Source organism: Staurois parvus, unplaced genomic scaffold (assembly GCF_062004578.1).
Source record: "Staurois parvus isolate SC_StPar_1 unplaced genomic scaffold, SC_StPar_1.0 ptg000097l, whole genome shotgun sequence".
Taxonomy (NCBI): Eukaryota; Metazoa; Chordata; class Amphibia; order Anura; family Ranidae; genus Staurois; species Staurois parvus.
Window position 1 is genome coordinate 10,127,514 of NW_028317893.1, and position 24,005 is coordinate 10,151,518.

General features: G+C 40.8%; 1 protein-coding gene across 2 annotated transcripts in view; it reads left to right on the forward strand.

The window, feature by feature from the left end:
• CDH7 (cadherin 7) overlaps nt 1-24,005 on the forward strand; it is a 340,655-nt gene that overhangs the window by 197,135 nt on the left and 119,515 nt on the right. For both annotated transcript variants that reach the window (XM_089671067.1, XM_089671068.1), the window contains exon 5: nt 17,196-17,363. In XM_089671067.1, the coding sequence (XP_089527193.1) occupies nt 17,196-17,363 (168 nt within the window). The remainder of the gene's footprint in view (nt 1-17,195; nt 17,364-24,005) is intronic.

The window sequence follows — 24,005 nt, forward strand, 5'->3', positions numbered from 1 at the left end:
TCCGCCAATGATAAGTCTGCCTTGTTTTTGAGAAGAGATGATGGAGTGGAGTTTGTTGTAGAATTGCATCTAATTGTTATTAGGACCATAAACATTTACCAGAGTTGATTTTGCAAATTAGGATATGGTAGCGACCCTGAGGGTCTGTTATTTCTGAGATGTGGTGGAATTGTGTAGAGTCTTTTATGGCTGTAATGACACCATTTTTTTTCTTGGAATTAGTGGCCATGTAAGTGTGGGAGAATCGATGTAGATGTAATTTAAGAGTCTTGGTTGATGCGAAGTGTGTTTCCTGTAGGAAGAGTACGTCAGCGTGAAGTGCGCGGGTTTCTTTTTGAGCAGCGATCTCTTAAATGGGGAGTTTAGGCCACGAACATTGAGAAATGTTATGTTAATCATATTGCAGATTGTTGACTTGGTTAGCTGAGTAGGAGAGTCAATTCTTGGTTTGTTGAGCAAGGTTTATTTGATGTGGATGTAGGAGGTGATTTTCCACAGGCATGGTATCGTGGATTCAGCTCGATCTTTGAGTTGAGGGATGTATTCCATGTTGTTTTGCAAGTTTCAAGTTTGAACAGTTGATTTGAATGGTCGACTGGTGGAGCAGAAGGGGTAGGAGGTGAAGGGGGGTAAAAAGAACTTGCTGAAAATAGAAGTAGCACACCATGCTACTCATGTTACTTGCAAACAAGGGGGTGCGAACAAGCATTGACCATGAAAGAGGTCAAGCCAAACAGTATCTTGTAACATGAAAATATTCAGTAAAGGGCCAGTTGCCAGACGTTAGTGGGTTGAGTTATAGTGCCCGAGGTGATGCGTCTGAGGTGGATTGAGGGTGTAGTGAGTCAGTATCACTCTGCATTCATTTGTTGCATATTGGTAGAGGTGGATTGGTGAGGTTCCACGGGTATTATGTTCCATATTTTTAAAAGGTCGATGCCTGCTTCTAGGTTTTTGATGGTATATATTCTACCTTGATGTTTGACTTTCAGTTTTGTGGGTAAGCCCTATTGGTAGTTTATTCCATGATTCCGCAAGGCTTTGGTGATAGTGACCAGCTTTTTGCGGTTAAGGAGTGTGGCCTTTGACAAATCCACAAATAATCTGATATTTGCATGTGATGGTGGGAGTGGAGGGGGGTTTCTGGCTGCTGACATTATTTTTTCTTTTACGTGGTAAAAGTGGATGCGGGTCAGAACATCTCTAGGGATTGATACTGGTAGGAATGATGGTTTGGGTATTCTGTGCGCCCGATCTATGGCAAGCTCCATATCTGAGAGAGATGGGATGAGGTTTTTCATATATTGTTGGGTGTATGGCAGTAGCATGTTATTGGTAATATTTTCAGGAATACCTCTGAATTTGATGTTGTTGCGTCTTAAGCGGTCCTCTAGATCCGCTAGTTTCAGATTTATTTGCTCAATATCAGTTGTGTGGTCTGTGTGTGCGTCAATCAGGTCGTTATGTGCTGAAGTTATTTCCCCCATGCTGGTTTCAATATGGCGTAATCTGTGTTCTTGTTGCTGAACTGCATTTGAGATCTGGGATAGCGATGATGTTAAATCGCTTTGTAATGTTTGTCGCAGGGATAAGAGCATGTATTTCATGCATATTTTGGTGATAGGCTGGTCAGAAGCAGGGAAAAATTCTATTAAAGATGGATCAGAGTTGTGAGGGAATGATAGAGGGATGAGAGGCTGACAGGCAGATAGTGAATCAGATTCTAGACGGGGTCTAGATTTGGCTGGGCTGCTTGTGGTGGGTGACAGGGGAATAGATGACTCAACCGGGTCCCCAGGGTATAGTGGAGCTCTCAGCTGATGTTTGGATGCTGGGATATGTTGTCCCCCTCATGGATGCTGTACTCTTTTGTTATGCAGCCGGCGCCATCTTGGATTCCTGCTGTGACAGCAGGGAAGACATTAGTTAATTTCCCTAGCAGTCCAGTGGTTTTGCGGCGGCATGGCATTAACATTGAGGGTTGTATACCCTTTATCAGTAGGTTTTGCCAGGTTATGTCCCTCGGGGCTGGGGTGAGCCACGATCTGTCTGGCGGGTGGACGGAGCGAGTATCAGACCGCGTCTATCCAGGAGCCGGCCGCACATGCGCCCTTAAAATATATTATGTTATCTATATACACCCACTAGCCACTTTATTAGGAAGACCTGCTCAATTGTTTGGTAACACAAATTGCTAATAAGCCAATCACATGGCAGAAACTTAATGCATTTACTGTAGACATACAGATTTAAGTGACTTTGAACGTGGCATGGTTGTTGGTGCCAGACAGGCTGGTCTGAGTATTTCAAAAACTGCTAATCTACTGGGATTTTCACACACAACCAAAAAAGAGGAAATATCCAGTGAGTACAGTTGTGCAGACGAATGCCTTGCTGATATCAGAGGTCAGAGGAGAATGGGCAGACTGGTTTGAAACGATAGAAAGGCAACAGTAACTCCTGTCAATATGGACAAAAATCTCTGAGGAATGTTTCCATTACCTTGTTGATTCTATGTCATGAAGAATTAGGGAAGTTCTGAAGGCAAAAGGGGGTCAAACCCGGTACAAGCAAGGTGTACCTAATAAAGTGGCCAGTGAGTGTACAGTCTTTATATTATATTGCTGAATATCTAAATTTTGTTTAAAGGTAAAATTCAACGACCATAATCTAACAGGTTACATACCTTCTCACCTTCTATAAAAATACGAATGATGTTCACAGTTCTGTGATGCTTTTACATTAACACCTGGACTGGGTGTTCTTCTGCTTTATGTCAAGAGGCTTTTAGTTGGTCATTCTATATTATAACAGGTCCATGTTACATTATTGGTTTTTGTAGACCAAAGTAACGTGAGTTTAATGGTACTTGGTACTTTAATGGTAATTATATGTACTGTATTTCAGTTCAGCTGCCAGTCAGGTTAACAAGAAAAAATCCATTAAAATGATTGGGTGCTCATACACCTTTTTGTTATAATCACCCTTTAAATAATCAGCTAAAATGCCTGGATAACCAGGGTCATTTAAAAGTGCAGCTGCTCCAGTTTTTCTTTGGACATTTTACCACGATAACAAGGCAAACTTCAGAAATCATCCAGTGGTTCTTACTGAGTGCAGAAACAACTTAAACAGACTATACCTTTTACTTGATTTATCTCAGTTTTAGACCTTTGCGGTTTTTTGGTTATTTAATCCTTCACTCCAGACACAACTATTTTCTAATCTCCATGTTTCTCTAGTGCCACCAGTAAATAAAACTAACCTTTGCAGGCTTAAAGGTTTGTGCAAATTGGATTATTATCTGTTAAATTTACCAGTGATGTCATCACAGGTGACTTGTTTTCTCCGAATGTATTCATTCCTTGAATAACAAATCTCAACTCCTGCACTGCATCATCACATCATGGGAGATTGACTGAGTTGACAAAGGTTGGGGTATCTGGAATGAGATTTCACACACTACTGGCAGTAATGATTTTTACATCAGCACAAAAACTTTGCACTTTACAAGAATACAAGGGGCGGATACAAGACCATTCGCCCTGTACAGGGAGCAAGAGTAGCAGTGGCCAACTGATATTACCTTTACGTGTTACTAAACCCAAAACAGTAAAATCAGTCTGTTTATGCAGTAAAGCATGCTTGTTATACTAACTGTGGAACCTAAGGGGTTAATCATCTGCACTGTGTAAAAAGATCCTGACTTCTCTGATCCTCCCTTTCTTCCAGTGTCCCCCTCTTATCTCTTGATAAGACATATTGTGTGAAGACATGCTTAGTTTGGTGTGTATTGCTAGAGATTTTTTTTTTCTTTGGAGAGTGCATATAATCAACACAGGGCCAACCAGCACTGTCCAGAAAGAGGTCAGGGGTTCTGCATCCCCCTAGAGCAGAAAGTAAACTCCTCCTACAAGCTTTAACCAGTGCTCTGCTAAACACTGATATAAGTCACAAGACTGCTATAACTGCCGATGAGAAAAGGTATTTAGCAGTTTATATTTACTAAAATAATTGCATTTCCATGCTGTTTGTATTGTGTGAGACCAGTTAGAGTGAATGTAGGGTCCTGGGTTTAGTAACACTTTAAATACCTGCACAGAAATCAAAGGCAAGCAAGTTAATGTTAACATTCATAGACTCTGCTTGCAGTAAAAGAAAAATAGGATGAAGCTTCAGGTAGGATTACACAAAGCATGTAACTTGGCAAAACTTGTTTAGGTTTTCAGTTACCAAAGCCTAAGAGTTATGGCTGTACAATATAATAAATTGGAGCAGGGTCATAACAACACAATAGGGTTGATTTACTACAGCTGGAGAGCGCAAAATCTGGTGCAGCTGTGCATGGCAGCCAATCACCTTCTAACCTCAGCTTGTTCAATTAAGCTTTGACAAAAAAAGTCCAGAAGCTAATTGGTTTCTATGCAGTGCCGCACCAGATTGTGCACTACCCAATTTGAAAAAATTATCAATCCTTTAATTTTTATAAAGATATACTCATGAGTACAAGAAACATTCCATATATACATGTCATATAATAATAACTGAATAAATTATATGAAACAGTATGAAGTGGTGAAAGGAAAGCTCTACCTGCAAGGCTTCAAACCGGAGAGCTGTCAGTTCAAAACCAAAAAAAAGAATACAGAATAAGATGAGAAACAAAGAGAGATAGAAAGGAGAAGAGGTGAAGAATAAGAAAAGAGGATTCATGAAGTTTGATGCAGAAAAAAAGCTTTTGTATGTTCAAACAGTATGAGGTTTTATAACACAGATTCCTGGAAGGTAGTTCTGGCACAGACTTACAGGAAAAACAGTTAATTTATCTCGAGAACTTCTCTATAGCAATCACACATTGCCCTTGTAGAGACACACCACTGCCTAGACTTGAGTACTTCAAATTTCACTGTGCTACCTTCTGCATAGCTGGCCTCATTCATTTACTTTAAGTGTGGTGTATGAATAGTTTTGCCCAAGAGCAAGCAATTAGACAAAAACTTTCATCCTGCTTTGTGTATTATTGGTTACTATAGGGTAACGCAACATTAGAGAGACAACCCTTCCCTTTTACTGTGTGTAGCAAATTGTTTATTGTACACATTTGTATTCTGCACATTTACATATCTGATGTCTAAGTTCTGTCACCTTTCCCTGAGCATTTTATTTCTTCATAAATTATATAATTACCCCTTTAATTATGGAGTCAATATCCTACATATTGCATCTCACCTTTTATGTACAAACGAGTTATAAAGAGAAATAGCTATCTATCACTTTACTATGCCCACTTAGACTTAGGGTTACTGTGTCTAATGTAAAATATAGATACTTTTTTTATTATTCTTTCTTAAATTAAATGTAAATCCTCACAATGCGCTTCTCTTATTTGCTCTCCTTTCATTTGCTAAATATATACTTGAAAGTGCTTTGTTATATCTGCTCAATAAGTGAAAAAATACCAGTTCATTTTGCCAAAAATCTTTTATGCTGATAACTTCCTGTGCTCTCTGCCTGCACAATATGAGGGGTTATAGAGATAAGGAGGAGATAAGAAGAGGTCTTTGTTCTTTGTAATCCATCAGAAATTAAGTAGGTGAGGTAGGGCTGACAACACTTGCTGAGAAATTCAGAATGAAAATGCGTTGTCAAAAAGGAAGGTAGGAGCATATTATATTTCTGACACATCAAAAGTTATTTTTTTTTTTGCACTTGTGGCCTGTTGAAAGGAAGGAAATATAGCAATGAAGAAATGTGCATGTATTGCACAGATGTGCTAAATTTGTTTTTTTGCCTTGACATATGCTTTAAACACTACCAACCATCACAGTACATATACTGCAGCAGGGCGGCACATGAAGGCACAATCGTGTACATGTGCATCATTGTGCCTGCTCTGGCTAAGGGGGCACACCCACCGGGACTCACAGCATACTCCCCTATGATTGCAGATCTCGGTACTCATGTGATCGCATAGAATTCATTCATAAAATCTGTGTTTCCTATGCTGTGATTAGGACAACAGCTATCACATGGTATCTGGGTCGATCACAGCACCATGTACCATGTGATTAGCTGTAGCCAATCACCGATCACTAGTGATCACAGCTGCCATGAATGTAACCCATTCATGCCATTCATGACAGTTGAAAACTTTGATGTTACAATGGTCTTCATTGTTACAGCAAACAAAGTGTGAAAAAATCCCTGATCATCCCCTTAGAGTAGTACAGTGTTCAAAAAGATTGTGGAAAAACATTACAACTTCAAAAAACTCACCATATGCTACCTATACCATATAAATAAAATTGTGTAGTCAAAATAAAATTCTCAAAAAGTGTCCATAATGACAATAACCAGAAAGTCACTAATTTGGATCAGTGTATAAATATATACAAGTGTCCTTCAAAAATAAAGTCACACAGTCACTCACTCAGAGGAGAGAAGCCCGAGTTTCAGATGCACACGGAACCGGAAGTGACGGAGTGGCCATCTTGGTTTTTGGCAAATCCTTTCAAACACTCCTGGATGATACCAGGACTTCCCAGAGGTTTGAGATCTTTATGAAATGGCGTTTGTAATGATTGGAACAATGTAAGCACATTTTTAAAGTATGTTTTAAATGGTGTATTGTGGTATTACACTATATTTTGTTCCATATATGTTATATATCGGCGGAGCTTGGTATTAGAAGGAGTAAGGAGTACACAGGCTTGCTTTACCCAGATGACAACAGAGAGATCTATCCTTAATGCTTTCATGACATCCTGAACAAATTTCTTCGTTGGAGTGTATTCTTTGAAATGTATCTTATCCTGATGGTCTGATTAGGCGTGATTATTAATTCCATCTGTTAAGGGTATTCACTAGAGATGAGCGAATCGAACCAGGCGAACCGGAATTCGAGTCGAATTTCAGGAAATATTCGATTCGCGGCGAAACCGAAATTTTGCCTACTTCGGGTGCGCGAATCGAACATTTCCCGATCAGCCGGCAAAAGTGTCCCTGCAGTGAGCTCCGCTATTTCTGACAGTTCTCTGACAGAAGGAACACATGTTTAGCGGTTGAAACATTGTATCTATTAGTTTACATTTAGGATACAGATGTTTCAACCACTGTTCATGTGAAGAAGCTGTGAGAGAACTGTCAGAAATAGAGGAACTCTGCACATACACTTTTTGCCGGCTTGGAATTATTCTTCTTTTCATCCTACTTCTTCTTCTTCTTCATCTTCATCCTCAGAAGAAGAGGATGAGGATGAGGATGAAGAAGAAGAAGAAGAAGTAGGATGAAAAGAAGAATAATTCCAAGCCGGCAAAAAGTGTATGTGCAGAGTTCCTCTATTTCTGACAGTTCTCTCACAGCTTCTTCACATGTACAGCGGTTGAAACATCTGTATCCTAAATGGAAACTAATAGATACAATTTGTATCTATTAGTTTCCATTTAGGATACAGATGTTTCAACCGCTGTACATGTGAAGAAGCTGTGAGAGAACTGTCAGAAATAGAGGAACTCTGCACATACACTTTTTGCCGGCTTGGAATTATTCTTCTTTTCATCCTACTTCTTCTTCTTCTTCTTCTTCTTCTTCATCCTCATCCTCATCCTCTTCTTCTGAGGATGAGGATGAGGATGAAGAAGAAGAAGAAGCAGTAGGATGAAAATAAGAATAATTCCAAGCCGGCAAAAAGTGTATGTGCAGAGTTCCTCTATTCTGCAGATACACTTAGAGGAGCTCTGCACATACACTTTTTGCCTGTTTGGAATTAATCTTATTTTCATCCTACTTCTTCTTCTTCTTCTTCTTTATCCTCATCCTCAGAAGAAGAAGAAGAGGATGAAGAAGAAGAAGAAGAAGAAGAAGTAGGATGAAAATAAGAATAATTGCAAGCCGGCAAAAAGTGTATGTGCAGAGTTCCTCTATTCTGCAGATACACTTAGAGGAGCTCTGCAGATACACTTAGAGGAGCTCTGCACATACACTTTTTGCCGGCTTGGAATTAATCTTATTTTCATCCTACTTCTTCTTCTTCTTCTTCATCCTCATCCTCAGAAGAAGAGGATGAGGATGAGGATGAAGAAGAAGAAGAAGAAGAAGAAGAAGTAGGATGAAAATAAGAATAATTCCAAGCCGGCAAAAAGTGTATGTGCAGAGCTCCTCTAAGTGTATCTGCAGAGCTCCTCTAAGTGTATCTGCAGAATAGAGGAACTCTGCACATACACTTTTTGCCGGAAACCGCTGTATGGAGGGAATGTCCCAGAACTGTCATAAATAGTCTATTTCTGACAGTTCTGGGACATTCACTCCATACAGCTGTTTCAACCGCTGTATGGAGGGAATGTCATAGAACTGTCAGAAATAGACTATTAATGACAGTTCTGGGACTGTCCTTCCATACAGCGGTTGAAACATTGTATCTATTTGTTTCCATAAATGACATTCTGCAGATACACTTAGAGGAGCGCTGCAGATACACTTTTTGCCGGCTTGGAATTATTCTTATTTTCATCCTACTTCTTCTTTTTCTTCTTATGAGGATGAGGATGAAGAAGAAGAAGTAGGATGAAAATAAGATTAATTCCAAGCCGGCAAAAAGTGTATCTGCAGCGCTCCTCTAAGTGTATTTGCAGAATGTCATTTATGGAAAAAAATAGATACAATGTTTCAACCGCTGTATGGAAGGACAGTCCCAGAACTGTCATAAATAGTCTATTTCTGACAGTTCTGGGACATTCACTCCATACAGCTGTTTCAACCGCTGTATGGAGGGAATGTCATAGAACTGTCAGAAATAGACTATTAATGACAGTTCTGGGACTGTCCTTCCATACAGCGGTTGAAACATTGTATGTATTTGTTTCCATAAATGGATCCATTTATGGAAACAAATACATACAATGTTTCAACCGCTGTATGGAAGGACAGTCCCAGAACTGTCATTAATAGTCTATTTCTGACAGTTCCATGACATTCCCTCCATACAGCGGTTGAAACAGCTGTATGGAGTGAATGTCCCAGAACTGTCAGAAATAGACTTCTCATCCTTCTCCTTCTTCTCATCCTTCTCCTTATTCTCATCCTTCTCCTTCTTCTTCTCATCCTTCTCCTTCTTCTCCTTCTCCTTCTTCTCATCCTTCTCCTTCTCCTTCTTCTCATCCTTCTCCTTCTCCATCTTCTCATCCTTCTCCTTTTCCTTCTTCTCATCCTTCTCCTTCTGCTTCTCCTTCTCCGTCTTCTCATCCTTCTCCTTCTCATCCTTCTCCTTCTTCTCATCCTTCTCCTTCTTCTCATCCTTCTTCTCATCCTTCTCCTTCTTCTCATCCTTCTCCTTCTTCTCATCCTTCTCCTTCTCCTTCTTCTCATCCTTCTCCTTCTTCTCATCCTTCTTCTCATCCTTCTCCTTCTTCTCATCCTTCTCCTTCTCCTTCTTCTCATCCTTCTCCTTCTCCTTCTTCTCATCCTTCTCCTTCTTCTCATCCTTCTCCTTCTTCTCATCCTTCTCCTTCTTCTCATCCTTCTTCTCATCCTTCTCCTTCTTCTCATCCTTCTCCTTCTTCTCATCCTTCTCCTTCTTCTCATCCTTCTTCTCATCCTTCTCCTTCTTCTCATCCTTCTCCTTCTCCTTCTTCTCATCCTTCTCCTTCTCCTTCTTCTCATCCTTCTCCTTCTCATCCTTCTCTTTCTTCTCATCCTTCTCCTTCTTCTCATCCTTCTCCTTCTCCTTCTTCTCATCCTTCTTCTCCTCATCCTTCTCCTTCTTCTCATCCTTCTCCTTCTCCATCTTCTCATCCTTCTCCTTCTCCTTCTTCTCATCCTTCTCCTTCTCCTTCTTCTCATCCTTCTCCTTCTCCTTCTTCTCATCCTTCTCCTTCTTCTCATCCTTCTCCTTCTCCTTCTTCTCATCCTTCTCCTTCTTCTCATCCTTCTCCTTCTTCTCATCCTTCTCCTTCTTCTTCTCATCCTTCTCCTTCTTCTCATCCTTCTCCTTCTTCTCATCCTTCTTCTCATCCTTCTCCTTCTTCTCATCCTTCTCCTTCTCCTTCTTCTCATCCTTCTCCTTCTCCTTCTTCTCATCCTTCTCCTTCTCCATCTTCTCATCCTTCTCCTTTTCCTTCTTCTCATCCTTCTCCTTCTGCTTCTCCTTCTCCTTCTCCGTCTTCTCATCCTTCTCCTTCTCATCCTTCTCCTTCTTCTCATCCTTCTCCTTCTTCTCATCCTTCTTCTCATCCTTCTCCTTCTTCTCATCCTTCTCATTCTTCTCATCCTTCTCCTTCTCCTTCTTCTCATCCTTCTCCTTCTTCTCATCCTTCTTCTCATCCTTCTCCTTCTTCTCATCCTTCTCCTTCTTCTCATCCTTCTCCTTCTCCTTCTTCTCATTCTTCTCCTTCTTCTCATCCTTCTACTTCTTCTCATCCTTCTCCTTCTCCTTCTTCTCATCCTTCTCCTTCTTCTCATCCTTCTTCTCATCCTTCTCCTTCTTCTCATCCTTCTCCTTCTTCTCATCCTTCTTCTCATCCTTCTCCTTCTTCTCATCCTTCTCCTTCTTCTCATCCTTCTCCTTCTCCTTCTTCTCATCCTTCTCCTTCTCATCCTTCTCTTTCTTCTCATCCTTCTCCTTCTTCTCATCCTTCTCCTTCTCCTTCTTCTCATCCTTCTTCTCCTCATCCTTCTCCTTCTTCTCATCCTTCTCCTTCTCCTTCTTCTCATCCTTCTCCTTCTCCTTCTTCTCATCCTTCTCCTTCTCCTTCTTCTCATCCTTCTCCTTCTCCTTCTTCTCATCCTTCTCCTTCTTCTCATCCTTCTCCTTCTTCTCATCCTTCTCCTTCTCCTTCTCCTTCTCTTTCCTCATCTCCAAGGGCATTTAAATTAAAGGTACAGTGTTCTGCACTAATTTAAAGGCTCTCTGAAGCCTAGAAACCCTTTTTATAAGTCATCTTCGTAGCGAAGAAATTCGCATCGAATCGAATTTCACACTGGAATTCGCCGAATCAGCCGAATCGAATTTTTGAGAAATTCGCTCATCTCTAGTATTCACCCCTTACACATTAGGAGTGTTCACTAATATTGACACTTGTTGGTTGCTTATTTTGCACTGAGAGTGATTCACTGTCACAGTTGACACACCTATTCACTTATTTTCACTGCCAGTGATCACGTGCAAGTTTTATATTTTTACATTTTTTATTTTTTATATTGTTTACATTGGTTTATTAGGGATAACGCACTTGTGTAAATTTTCTTTTTTTTGAGGTTCTATTTTGATCGTGGGAATCACGTGGAAGGCTTTAAAATCAGGATTTTGCAATACCACTGTGTGACTTTATTTTTGAAGGACACTTGTATATATTTATACACCGATCCGAATTAGTGACTTTCTAGTTATTGTCATTATGGACACTTTTTGAGAATTTTATTTTGACTACACAATTTTATTTATATGGTATAGGTAGCATATGATAATTTATTGATTATACACTTTTAGGGTAAAGGTGTTATTTATGCTATTGGGTTTACTTTGATATTCAATTTTATTTAGGGTGATACCATAATTTTTCTCATATAAAAAAACTCACCATATCTCACACTAAATACCTCAAGCTGTCTATTTTCCAAAAAAGATGTCATTTGGGGGGGAATTTGTACTGTCTTAGCATTTTAGGGCCTCAAGAAATGAGATATGCCATCAGTATATCAGGATTGATCAATTTTCAAATATATATACACCATAGTTTCTAGACTTTCACACAAACCAATTAATATACACTTTTTGAATTTTTTTTTACCAAAGACGTGTAGCAGAATACATGTTGTCCTAAATTTATGAAGAAACTTGATTTTATTGGATATGTTTTATAACAGAAAGTTATAAAGAAAGTTTCTTCAAAATTTTATTTTTTTTTTTCATTTATATTGCAAAAAATAGAAAACCCAGTGGTGATCAAATACCACCAAAAGAAAGCTCTATTTGTGTGAAAACAAATTATAAAAGTTGAATTTGCATACAGTATTGCATGACCACCCAATTGCCAGTTAAAATAGCGCAGTACATGGCAAAAAATATCTGGTCATGAAGGGGGTACAATCTTCTGGAGCTCTTTCCCTTTCCAACCATTCCTGAGCCCTCCCCGCCTCCCCACAACATGGACGTCGGTCTCGGCCTTCTGTTTCCTGTTAGCAGTTGGATATATAGGGTATCTAATTGAATTCCCTTTAGTTGACTATGTTACTTTCATCTCCATGGACACTGTGGGGTTTATTTACTAAAGCTGGAGAGTGCAAAATCAGACTCACTTCTGCATAGAAACCAATCAGCTTCCAGGTTTCATTGCCAAACCTTCATTGAACAAGCTGAGGTTAGAAGCTGATTGGTTTCTATGCAGAAGGGAGTCTGATTTTGGACTCTCCAGCTTTAGTAAATAAACCCCTGTATGTCTTTTTCTTTTTTCTTCACTATTGTACCCTTGAGCTTCTACTCTCTGGAAATCTGAACCTCTGTGGTTTGTAAACTCACTTTACTCTGCTGATTTGAATGCCTTTAACGGTACCTTTGTAATTTCTCCTGCACATCCTGTCACAGAAGTGCCTTTCAGTTGTTATCTTTAATTTGTAATATTCAATAAACATATTGAACAAAAAAATATTCCACAGCTCAAGTAGTTAATGCATTGCATGGACATAGTATTCAAGTTTTAAAGTATTTTTAAAACCATGTTTTTTTTAACTATTATAATGTGCTAAACCACGGCTAACCACGGCTCTGTGTGTGAATGAACATGCAGAGCAGAGGCTCAGGAGTGAGCCTGCTTGGATACCCCCACAGCAAGCTGCTCTGGGAGCACTAGACAGCAGGGTGGGGCCAAGAGCACCTGCAGGGGACCTTAGTGGTGGAGCATTAGGACTTCTCTGTGCAAAACCACTGCACAAAGCAGGGAAGTATAACGTGTTTGTTATTTTTTTAATTGCCTTTAACTGCTTCCCCGCTGTCCTATAGCAGATATACTGCTACAGGGTGGCAGGGATGCGCAAAATCACATATATATATACGTGATTTTGCATTTCCGGGTAGGGGGTGCATGCAAGACGCACGCGCGCCCTACCCGTGCCACCATTCGTGGCCTGGACGGTAATTACCTGCCAGCGCCCAGTGATTACCAAGCATCTCCGATGGGAAGGAAGACAGTTTTGTTTACTAACAGTCTTCCTCTCTGTCGGCCCGGGCACACTGCTCTGGATGGCTGTGCTGTGCACAGCCATCCAGAGCAGTGTGCTTAGAGTGAAGCCAATCCCCCCCGCCCCCTAGTAAAACACTCACTACATATAGATTGCCCTTCATATTAACCACTTCCTGCCCAGGGAAATTAGTACAGTGTCAGTGCTTTTTTTTAGCACTAATCACTGTATTGCTGTCAATGGGGATGTCAGGACACCACGTCAGTTTACCCCAGTGTCAGAATGCCCTCCGCAGTCCCATAGTCCCACTAAAAGTCGCTGATCGCCACCATTACTAGTAGAGGAAAAAAAAGCCCAGTATCAATACCTCCATTTGTAAATGCTATAACTTTCACATAAACTAATTAATTTACACGTATTGAGATTTTTTTTTAGCAAAGACATGTAGCAGAATATATTTTGGCATAAATTTATGACGAAATTTGATTTTTAAAATTTTTTTACTGGACGTGTTTAACCATTAGCCGCCCGGCCAATGGCCGTTTGGCGGCTTCAGATGTGTCCCTGCATTCCGGGTGCACGCCATTTGGCGTGCTCCCGCACATGCGCCGTTTGCGCTAATGCAGAGCGGCGCAGCAGTGCGATCTGTCACCGGCCGTGCACCTCGGACACGGCCGATGACAGATCCGAGTACCGGCTCCTGTTGCTGGTACCATGTGATCTGCTGTGACCAATCACAGCAGGTCACATGACAGTTGTATACAATGGATGGTTTCATTCATGATGCCATCCATTGTATACTAGTGCCTAGCTGTGAATGGTCACAGCTAATCACATGCACATGTCATGTGATTAGCTGTGACCAAATCACAGCTAAGCACAAAAAAAAAAGCTGAATGAATCGATTTCATTCAGGTAAATGCTTGCTTATAGCAAAGTAATTCTTTGCTATAAGCAAATTGTGTAAAAAAAAAAAAAATACTGATCACTTCCCCAAAGTAGTACAATGTTACTATGGTAACATTGTACTACTTTGGTCATAGTAAAATATGAAAAAAAAATCTTAAAAAAAATAAAAAAAAATGTAATAAAAAATTAAATATAATAATAAAAAAAAAATATATACAGTCATGGCCGAAATTGTTGGCACCCTTGATATTTCTCCAGGAAATCATGTATTTCTCACGAAACGTATTGCATTAACACATGTTTTGCTATACACATGTTTATTCCCTTTGTGTGTATTGGGACAAAACAAAAAAAGGGAGGAAAGAAAGCAAATTCGACATAATGTCACACAAACCTCCAAAAATGGGCTGGACAAAAGTATTGGCACCCTTTCACAACTGCGGATAAATAAGAATGTTACAAGCATGTGATGCTCCTGTAAACTCACCTGGGGCAAGTAACAGGTGTGGGCAATATAGAAATCACACCTGAAAGCAGATAAAAAGGAGAGACGTTCACTTAACCTTTGCATTGTGTGTCTGTCTGTGCCACACTAAGCATGGACAACAGAAAGAGGAGACGAGAACTGTCTGAGGACCTGAGAACCAAAATTGTGGCAAAATATCAACAATCTCAAGGTTACAAGTCCATCTCCAGAGAACTAGATTTGCCTTTGTCCACAGTGCGCAACATTATCAAGAAGTTTGCAACCCATGGCACTGTAGCTAATCTCCCTGGTCGTGGACGGATGAGGAAAATTGATGAAAGATTGCAACGCAGAATAGTCCGGATGGTGGATAAGCAGCCCCAAACATGTTCCAAAGACATTCAAGCTGTCCTGCAGGCTCAGGGAGCATCAGTGTCAGCGCGAACTATCCGTCGACATTTAAATGAAATGAAACGCTATGGCAGGAGACCCAGGAGGACCCCACTGCTGACACAGAGACATAAAAAAGCAAGACTACAGTTTGCCAAAATGTACTTGAGTAAGCCAAAAGCCTTCTGGGAAAACGTCTTGTGGACAGATGAGACCAAGATAGAGCTTTTCGGTAAAGCACATCATTCTACTGTTTACCGAAAACGGAATGAGGCCTACAAAGAACAAAACACAGTACCTACGGTAAAATATGGTGGAGGTTCAATGATGTTTTGGGGTTGTTTTGCTGCCTCTGGCACTGGGTGCCTTGACTGTGTGCAAGGCATCATGAAATCTGAGGATTACCAAAGGATTTTGGGTCGCACTGTAGGGCCCAGTGTCAGAAAGCTGGGTTTGCGTCCAAGATCCTGGGTCTTCCAGCAGGACAATGACCCCAAACATACGTCAAAAAGCACTCAGAAATGGATGGCAAAGAAGCGCTGGAGAGTTCTGAAGTGGCCAGCAATGAGCCCAGATCTAAATCCCATTGAACACCTGTGGAGAGATCTTAAAATTGCTGTTGGGAAAAGGTGTCCTTCCAATAAGAGAGACCTGGAGCTGTTTGCAAAGGAAGAGTGGTCCAAAATTCCGGGTGAGAGGTGTCAGAAGCTTATTGATGGTTATAGGAAGCGACTGATTTCAGTTATGTTTTCCAAAGGGTGTGCAACCAAATATTAAGTTAAGGGTGCCAATACTTTTGTCCAGCCCATTTTTGGGGTTTTGTGTGACATTATGTCATATTTGCTTTTCTGCCTCTGTTTTATATTTGTTCCAATACATACAAAGGGAATAAACATGTGTATAGCAAAACATGTGTTAATGCAATACCTTTTTTGTGTGAAATACTTGATTTTCAGGAAAAATATCAAGGGTGCCAACAATTTCGGCCATGACTGTATATATATATATTTTTCATACTGTCACCAGTCAGTGTCCCTGTTCACCGCCATGCCAGTTATATGATGACGCTGTACTGCACTGGTGACAGTATGTAAAAAAAAAATAGTGAAAATAATTTTTTTAATTTTTTAATTTTCCGAAAAATTATTACAAAAAAATACAACTTCAAAAAACTCGCCATGCCTCTTATGAAGTACGTCGGACTGTCTACTCTGCAAAAAGGGGTCATTTGGGGGATATCTGTACTGTTCTGACATTCTTGGACCTCAAGAAATTAGATTGGCCGTCAGTACTTCAGGATTGATCAATAATCAGATCTATACCATAGTTTGTGAACTCTATAACTTTCCTACAAACTAAAAAATACATCCTAATTTGGGTTATTTTCACCAAAGACATGTAGCAGAATACATCTCGGCCTAACTTTATGAAGAACAATTATTTATTTGTAAACTTTTATAACAGAAACAAAGAAAAATGTGTTTTATTTTCAAAATTTTTGGTCTTTTTTTGTTAATTTAGCAAAAAATAAAAACCCCAGTGGTGATTAAATACCACCAAAAGAAAGCTCTAGTTGTGTGAAGAAAATGATAAAATTTTAGTTTGGGTACAATGTGGTATGACCGCGCAATTGTCATTCAAAGTGTGAGAGCGCTGAAACCTGAAAAATAGCCTGGGCAGGAAGGTGTAAAATTGCACGGTATTGAAACGGTTAATAGCAAAAAGTCCAAAATATAGTTTTTTTCTCAAAATTGACGGTCTTTTATTTTTTTATAGCGCAAAAAAATAAAAACGCACAGGTGATCAAATACTACCAAAAGCTAAATTTGTGGGGAAAAAGGACGTACATTTCATTTGGGTGCAGTATTGCATGACCGCACAATTGTCAGTTAAAGTAACGCAGGGATTTAAACAAGACTAGCTCTGCAGACTGTGTTAGCCAGCTTTTGGGGTTTTTTTGTAATTTTTATTCATTTCTACTTTTTCTTATCTACTGGATTCTGAAGGAAAAAAGTAAGGTCGAGATGATACATTGTATTAATGAATAGAGGCGACCAACTGTTTTTTGTTTTTTTTGTATCAGACGTGGTATTACAATGAACTATCACAAAAGTGTGCACTTCTTAGTTGGTTTACCAATAAAAAGTGTATCTACATTGCCACAGTTTCTGATTGTGGGACCTTTTTTTTTTTTTTACAGAAATTTACCAAAAAGGTACATATGAAGCTGAATTTCATATTCTCTCTATTTTTCTTATAGGGGTTATCCGAACAGCTTTACCCAACATGGACAGAGAAGCAAAAGACCAGTATCTTCTTGTAATACAGGCAAAGGATATGGTTGGTTTAATGGGAGGACTATCAGGTACAACGTCCGTCACAGTTACCCTTACAGATGTCAATGACAATCCACCAAAATTTCCCAGAAGTAAGTTGTCATCTTAGAATAAACTTTAATTTTTTTATCTCAGCATGTAGAAAAAAGAAAGGTACATGATTGCATTAAAGGGGAGGTATAGTGGCTTTGCAAAGGATGTCTAAATTTATGTTTGCCAGAACTTAAAAATAAACACGTCATATATAAAAAAAATACTGCATATACATTTTTTGACGTATTCTCTGATTTTTTCAGGATATCCTTACCTGCTTTGTTTATGGAGTTCTGTAGATCAAGCTGAAATGTAAAAACAAAACTGAATAATGCACCAGATCAATAATGTCAGATTGCCCCCCCCTCTCTCCACACACACACACACACACACACTTTCTATCTTCAGAGAGCTCTGTCCAAGGTGATGAAACGGTAAACCGCTTCTGCTGTGCCCTCTCTTTAGAAAACAGATAATGTTTGACACCAATGTCAAGGGGACAATTTGAGTTTTTTTTTATAATTTGCCCAGTGAAAGTGCCAATGTTCTGTTAGAAGGCTATTTTCTTGCTGGACAATTGTTTTTCATTAATTTTGAAATGGCAAATATATTCCTATGATACTTGGCACCATCTATTAGTTTAACTCTCTACTTTCTCCGCCTCCACTGCCACCCAGCGCCTCACTCACTGCCCACGCGATTGCAAACCACTTCAAAAACAAGATTGACTCAATTCCTAGGGACTTCGCCACTATACAGACACCCACCCCACTTAGCATTCCTCATACCATACCTCCCTCAACACTTTCCTCCTTTGACCTTGCTACCACCAAAGAGGTCCTTAAGGTCTTCTCAGACGCCCACCTCACCACCTGCCCCCTGGACCCTGTCCCCTCACAACTCCTTCGATCACCCTCCTCTTCCATCCTATGCTCCCTCACTCACATCTTCAAGCTTTCCCTCTCTACAGGTGCCTTCCCCTCCCCTCTAAAGCATGGCACATCACTCCCATACTTAAAAAACCCTCCTTAGACCCCACCAACCTGAACAACTTAAGACCCATCTCCCTGCTGCCATTTACCTCTAAACTCCTAGAGCGCTTAGTCTGCAATCGTCTGAGCTCCCACCTCACTGACAACAACCTTCTCGACTCTTTACAGTCTGGCTTTCGACCTCTACACTCCACTGAAACTGCCCTACTAAAACTTTCTAATGATCTACTAACTGCTAAAACCAACAGCCACTATTCAGAACTCCTACTACTTGACCTCTCCGCGGCTTTTGACATGGTTGACCATCCCCTCCTCCTCAAAAAACTACACTCTCTTGGCCTCAGAGACTTCTCTCTATCCTGGTTCTCCTCCTATCTATCGCAACGCTCCTTCAGTGTTACCTATAAGGCTGCCACCTCTTCTTCACTCCTTCTCTCTGTAGGGGTCCCTCAAGGTTCCGTCCTTGGACCTCTTCTCTTCTCCATCTACACCTCCTCCCTTGGTCACTTGATAAACTCCCATGGCTTCAATTACCATCTCTATGCTGATGACACCCAAATCTATCTGTCTACCCCTCACCTCACCCCTTCAGTCTCCACTCACATCGCAAGCCTACTAAGTGACATATCGGCTTGGATGTCACTCCACTTCCTCAAACTCAACCTGTCCAAATCTGAGCTCCTAGTATTCCCCCCTGCCCGTGCCACCTCCACTGACCTCACCATAAATATCGATAACACAATCATCAGTCCATCCCCCCATGCCAGGGTACTAGGTGTAATCCTAGACTCCCATCTGTCCTTCCAGCCCCAGATCCAATCGCTGACAAAATCATGTAGACTTCACCTCCACAACATCTCCAAGATACGACCGTTCCTAACCCCGGAAAACCACTAAGCAACTTATTCACTTCCTTGTCATATCACTCCTCGACTATTGTAACTCCCTCCTCATTGGCCTACCTCATCACAAGCTATCCCCTCTTCAGTTTATCATGAATGCTGCCAGACTCATCCACCTCGCTAACCGTTCTGTATCTGCCACCCCTCCCTGCCAATCCCTCCACTGGCTCCCAGTTCCCCAACGGATAAAATTCAAAACACTAACAATGACATATAAAGTCATCCACAACACTGCCCCAATTTACATAACCGATCTTATCTCTAAATATCACCCAAACCGTGCACTCCGCTCCTCGCAAGACCTCCTACTCTCTAGCTCCCTTATCTCCTCCTCCCATGCTCATCTCCAAGACTTCTCCAGGGCGTCACCCATCCTCTGGAACTCCCTACTCCAATCTATCAGACTATCACCTACTCTACTTACTTTTAGGCGATCACTGAAAACCTATCTCTTCAGGGAAGCCTATCCCGCCCTCTGCTAATACTGGAATTCTTTACTCTTCCAACCACTCTATCCCCCACAGTTATTACCTATTGTACCATTCACCCCTCCCTCCTAGATTGTAAGCTCCAAGGAGCAGGGCCCTCAAATCCCTCTTGTATTGAACTGTATTGTTACTGTATTGTCTCCCACTATAATGTAAAGCGCTGAGCAACCCATTGGCGCTATATAAATCCTGTATAATAATAATAATAATAATAATAAAATGCAGTAATTTTTCTATTTAAAAGGATACGTTCTCCTTAAAAAAATAATAAACATACATTCTTTTGCAGGTAAAAAAAATGTGCATTTACTATTTTTTATTAGGAGTCTGGATCAGCAGATCTCTGGTGCCATGCAGAACTCTTGTACACTGTTAGTGTAAGCTGACTGCCCATACATCATACAGGCAGGCGGTTTCACACTGACAGGAAGAGTCAATGAACTATCACAGTGCTCAACAGTGATCTGCAAAGGATGTTTGTACTTGTAATTGATTCATTCACAGAACTCTGTGAATAAATGACATGACCGTGTGGGCTGAACCCTGCATGCCCATGCTCTTTTAAAAAAGTGACAGCTGGTACGGGGAACTTCTCCCCATACTGCTACCGTATACAGGGCTCGGATCGCCAAACTGATGCATGAGCGGGAACATGTAACATGTTCCTAAAGGAGAACTTATCCTTTAACCACTTGTCCTCCAGATGATTTACCGTCCTTCCTGACCAGGCCATTTTTTGCTATATGGCGCTGCGTTACTTTAACTGACAGTTGCGCTGTCATGCAATGCTGCATCCAAATGAAATTTATTTCCTTTTTTCCCCACAAATAGAGCTTTCTTGTGGTGGTATTTGATCACCTATGCGGTTTTTATTTTTTGCGCTATAAACAAAAAAACTATATTTTTGACTTTTTGCTATTAAATATGTCCAGTAAAAAATGTTAAAATAAAATTTAATCGTAAATTTAGGCCAAAATGTATTTTGCTACATGTCTTTGCTAATAATAAAATCTCAATATGTGTAAATTAGTTGATTTACGTGAAAGTTATAGCGTTTACAAATGGCAGTAAAGATACTGGAATTTTTTTTTTGTACTAGTAATGGCGGCTATCAGTGACTTATAGCGGGACTGCGGGACTGCGGTAGGCATTCTGGCACTGAGGGGAACTGACATCCCCAGTGACATCAATACAGTGATCAGTGCTATTAAAAAGCACTGACACTGTACTAATGACACTGGGCAGGAAGGGGTTAACATCTGGGGTGATCAAAGAGTTAATTGTGTGCTGTGTGTTTTTTTCCCTATATTGGCTGTGTGTGTGCTTCACTGTAAGCACACTGCTTTGTATGGCTCTGCTATGTAGAGCCATACAAAGCAGTGTGCAGGAGCTGACATGGGAGATATCTGTGTTGTTTATACACGGAGATACTTGGCAATCACCGGGTGCCAGCAAGTAATCACCAGCTGGAACCCGGTGATTGACAGCCGAGGCCATGAATGGTGGTAAGGGTAGGGCGCATGCACGCCCCCTACCCGGAACTGCAAAATCATGTATATATATATATATATATATATATATATATATATGTGATTTTGTGCACCCGTGACAGCCCATAGCAGTATTTCTGCTATAGGGTGGCATGTAACCGGTTAAATTAATGTTACTATAAGCCACATCTCTCTGCTCTGAACACTATATTGTTTATTCTCTACTGAAATGCACTCAACACTGTAAATTGTGTTATATATTCCACACTGCTCCACTTTGTACACTGTGCTGTCCATTCCCTTTATATATTGCTCCACTTAGTATGCTGGACAGTTATTTGATTACTAATCCACAACTACATGTCATGCCATTGTTTCTTACCCCACTCCAGCTAATAGAACACTAGTTTGCTTTTATTCACATGATCCTTCCTTTGCGCAACCAGTAACACTTTTGCTAACAATGTCAAATCTAATTAAATATACAAAAATAAAACAGGTAAACTAGAGGAAATTATGTTATTGCTTTAATTGCCCTTCAGTAACACATAAATGAACCGTAAGAGCTCTGGGCTTAGGAGATTTGAAAAATAAAATATTTAACTAAGCATCTAGAAATCATATAATTGTTCGTTAGCAAACTGTTCAAATATTAGATTTATAATAATCTGCATGCTATTTAGGAAGTCTTAAATTAAATGGTTATTCCCATTGTAACAATTGTACATAATATTCCTCAGCCAATGCACCATAAAGAAAGGTAATATATAGAGATGAGCGAATCGAAGTAGGCGAAGTGGAATTCGAGTCGAATATTGGAAAATTTTCGATTCGCGCCGAATCCGAAAAATAGCCTACTTCGGACGCGCGAATCGAAATTTTTCCTAAAATGGCGGCGGACATGTGCCGCGACGGAGCGGGGATGTCTGGGAAGGCGCGCAGACAAGGCGCGCTGACCCATAATGCATTCCTTAATGACATGTGATCGCATTAGCCAATCAACAGCCAGCCAGCCAGCACTGTGTAATGGTCGAGCTATAAATGGCGGCCATTTTAGAATTCTTCATTTGCCTCCAGTCATTCAAGAGAGGCAGACCGCTCTGTATTAGGGACAGAGTTAGGGCCACAGAAACGTTACTTGGGGACAGAGAAACGTTACTTAGGGACAGAGAAACATTACTCAGGGACACAGAATTGTAAGTGAGGGCCACAGAATCGTTACTTAGGGCCACAGAAACACTAGTTAGGGCCACAGAATTGTTACTCAGGGACAGACAGAATTGTTACTGAGGGCCACAGAATTGTTACTTAGGGCCACAGAAACGTTACTCAGGGCAACAGAATTGTTACTGAGGGCCACAGAACTGTTACTTAGGGCCACAGAAATGTTAGTTAGGGCCACAGAATTGTTACTCAGGGACAGACACAGAATTGTTACTGAGGGCCACAGAATTGTTACTTAGGGCCACAGAAACGTTACTCAGGGACACAGAATTGTTACTGAGGGCCACAGAACTGTTACTTAGGGCCACAGAAACGTTAGTTAGGGCCACAGAATTGTTACTCAGGGACAGACACAGAATTGTTACTGAGGGACACAGAATTGTTACTGAGGGCCACACAACTGTTACTTAGGGCCACAGAATTGTTACTCAGGGACACAGAATTGTTACTGAGGGCCACAGAACCGTTACTTAGGGCCACAGAATTGTTACTCATGGACAGACACAGAATTGTTACTCAGGGACACAGAATTGTTACTGAGGGCCACAGAACCGTTACTTAGGGCCACAGAATTGTTAGTCAGGGACACAGAATTGTTACTGAGGGCCACAGAACCGTTACTTAGGGCCACAGAATTGTTACGCAGGGACAGACACAGAATTGTTACTCAGGGACACAGAATTGTTACTGAGGGCCACAGAACCGTTACTTAGGGCCACGGAAGTTACTCAGGGACAGACACAGAATTGTTACTGAGGGCCACATAATTGTTACTTAGGGCCATAGAAACGTTACTCAGGGACACAGAATTGTTACTGAGGGCCACAGAACTGTTACTTAGGGCCACAGAAACGTTAGTTAGGGCCACAGAATTGTTACTCAGGGACAGACACAGAATTGTTACTGAGGGACACAGAATTGTTACTGAGGGCCACAGAACTGTTACTTAGGGCCACAGAATTGTTACTCAGGGACACAGAATTGTTACTGAGGGCCACAGAACCGTTACTTAGGGCCACAGAATTGTTACTCAGGGACAGACACAGAATTGTTACTCAGGGACACAGAATTGTTACTGAGGGCCACAGAACCGTTACTTAGGGCCACAGAATTGTTACTGAGGGACACAGAATTGTTACTGAGGGCCACAGAACCGTTACTTAGGGCCACAGAATTGTTACTCAGGGACAGACACAGAATTGTTACTCAGGGACACAGAATTGTTACTTAGGGCCACAGAAACGTTACTCAGGGACACAGAATTGTTACTGAGGGCCACAGAACCGTTACTTAGGGCAACAGAATTGTTACTCAGGGACAGACACAGAATTGTTACTGAGGGCCACAGAATTGTTACTGAGGGCCACAGAACCATTACTTAGGGCCACAGAAACGTTACTCAGGGACACAGAATTGTTACTGAGGGCCACAGAACCGTTACTTAGGGCCACAGAATTGTTACTCAGGGACACAGAATTGTTACTGAGGGCCACAGAACCGTTACTTATGGCCACAGAATTGTTACTCAGGGACAGGCACAGAATTGTTACTCAGGGACACAGAATTGTTACTGAGGGCCACAGAACCGTTACTTAGGGCCAAAGA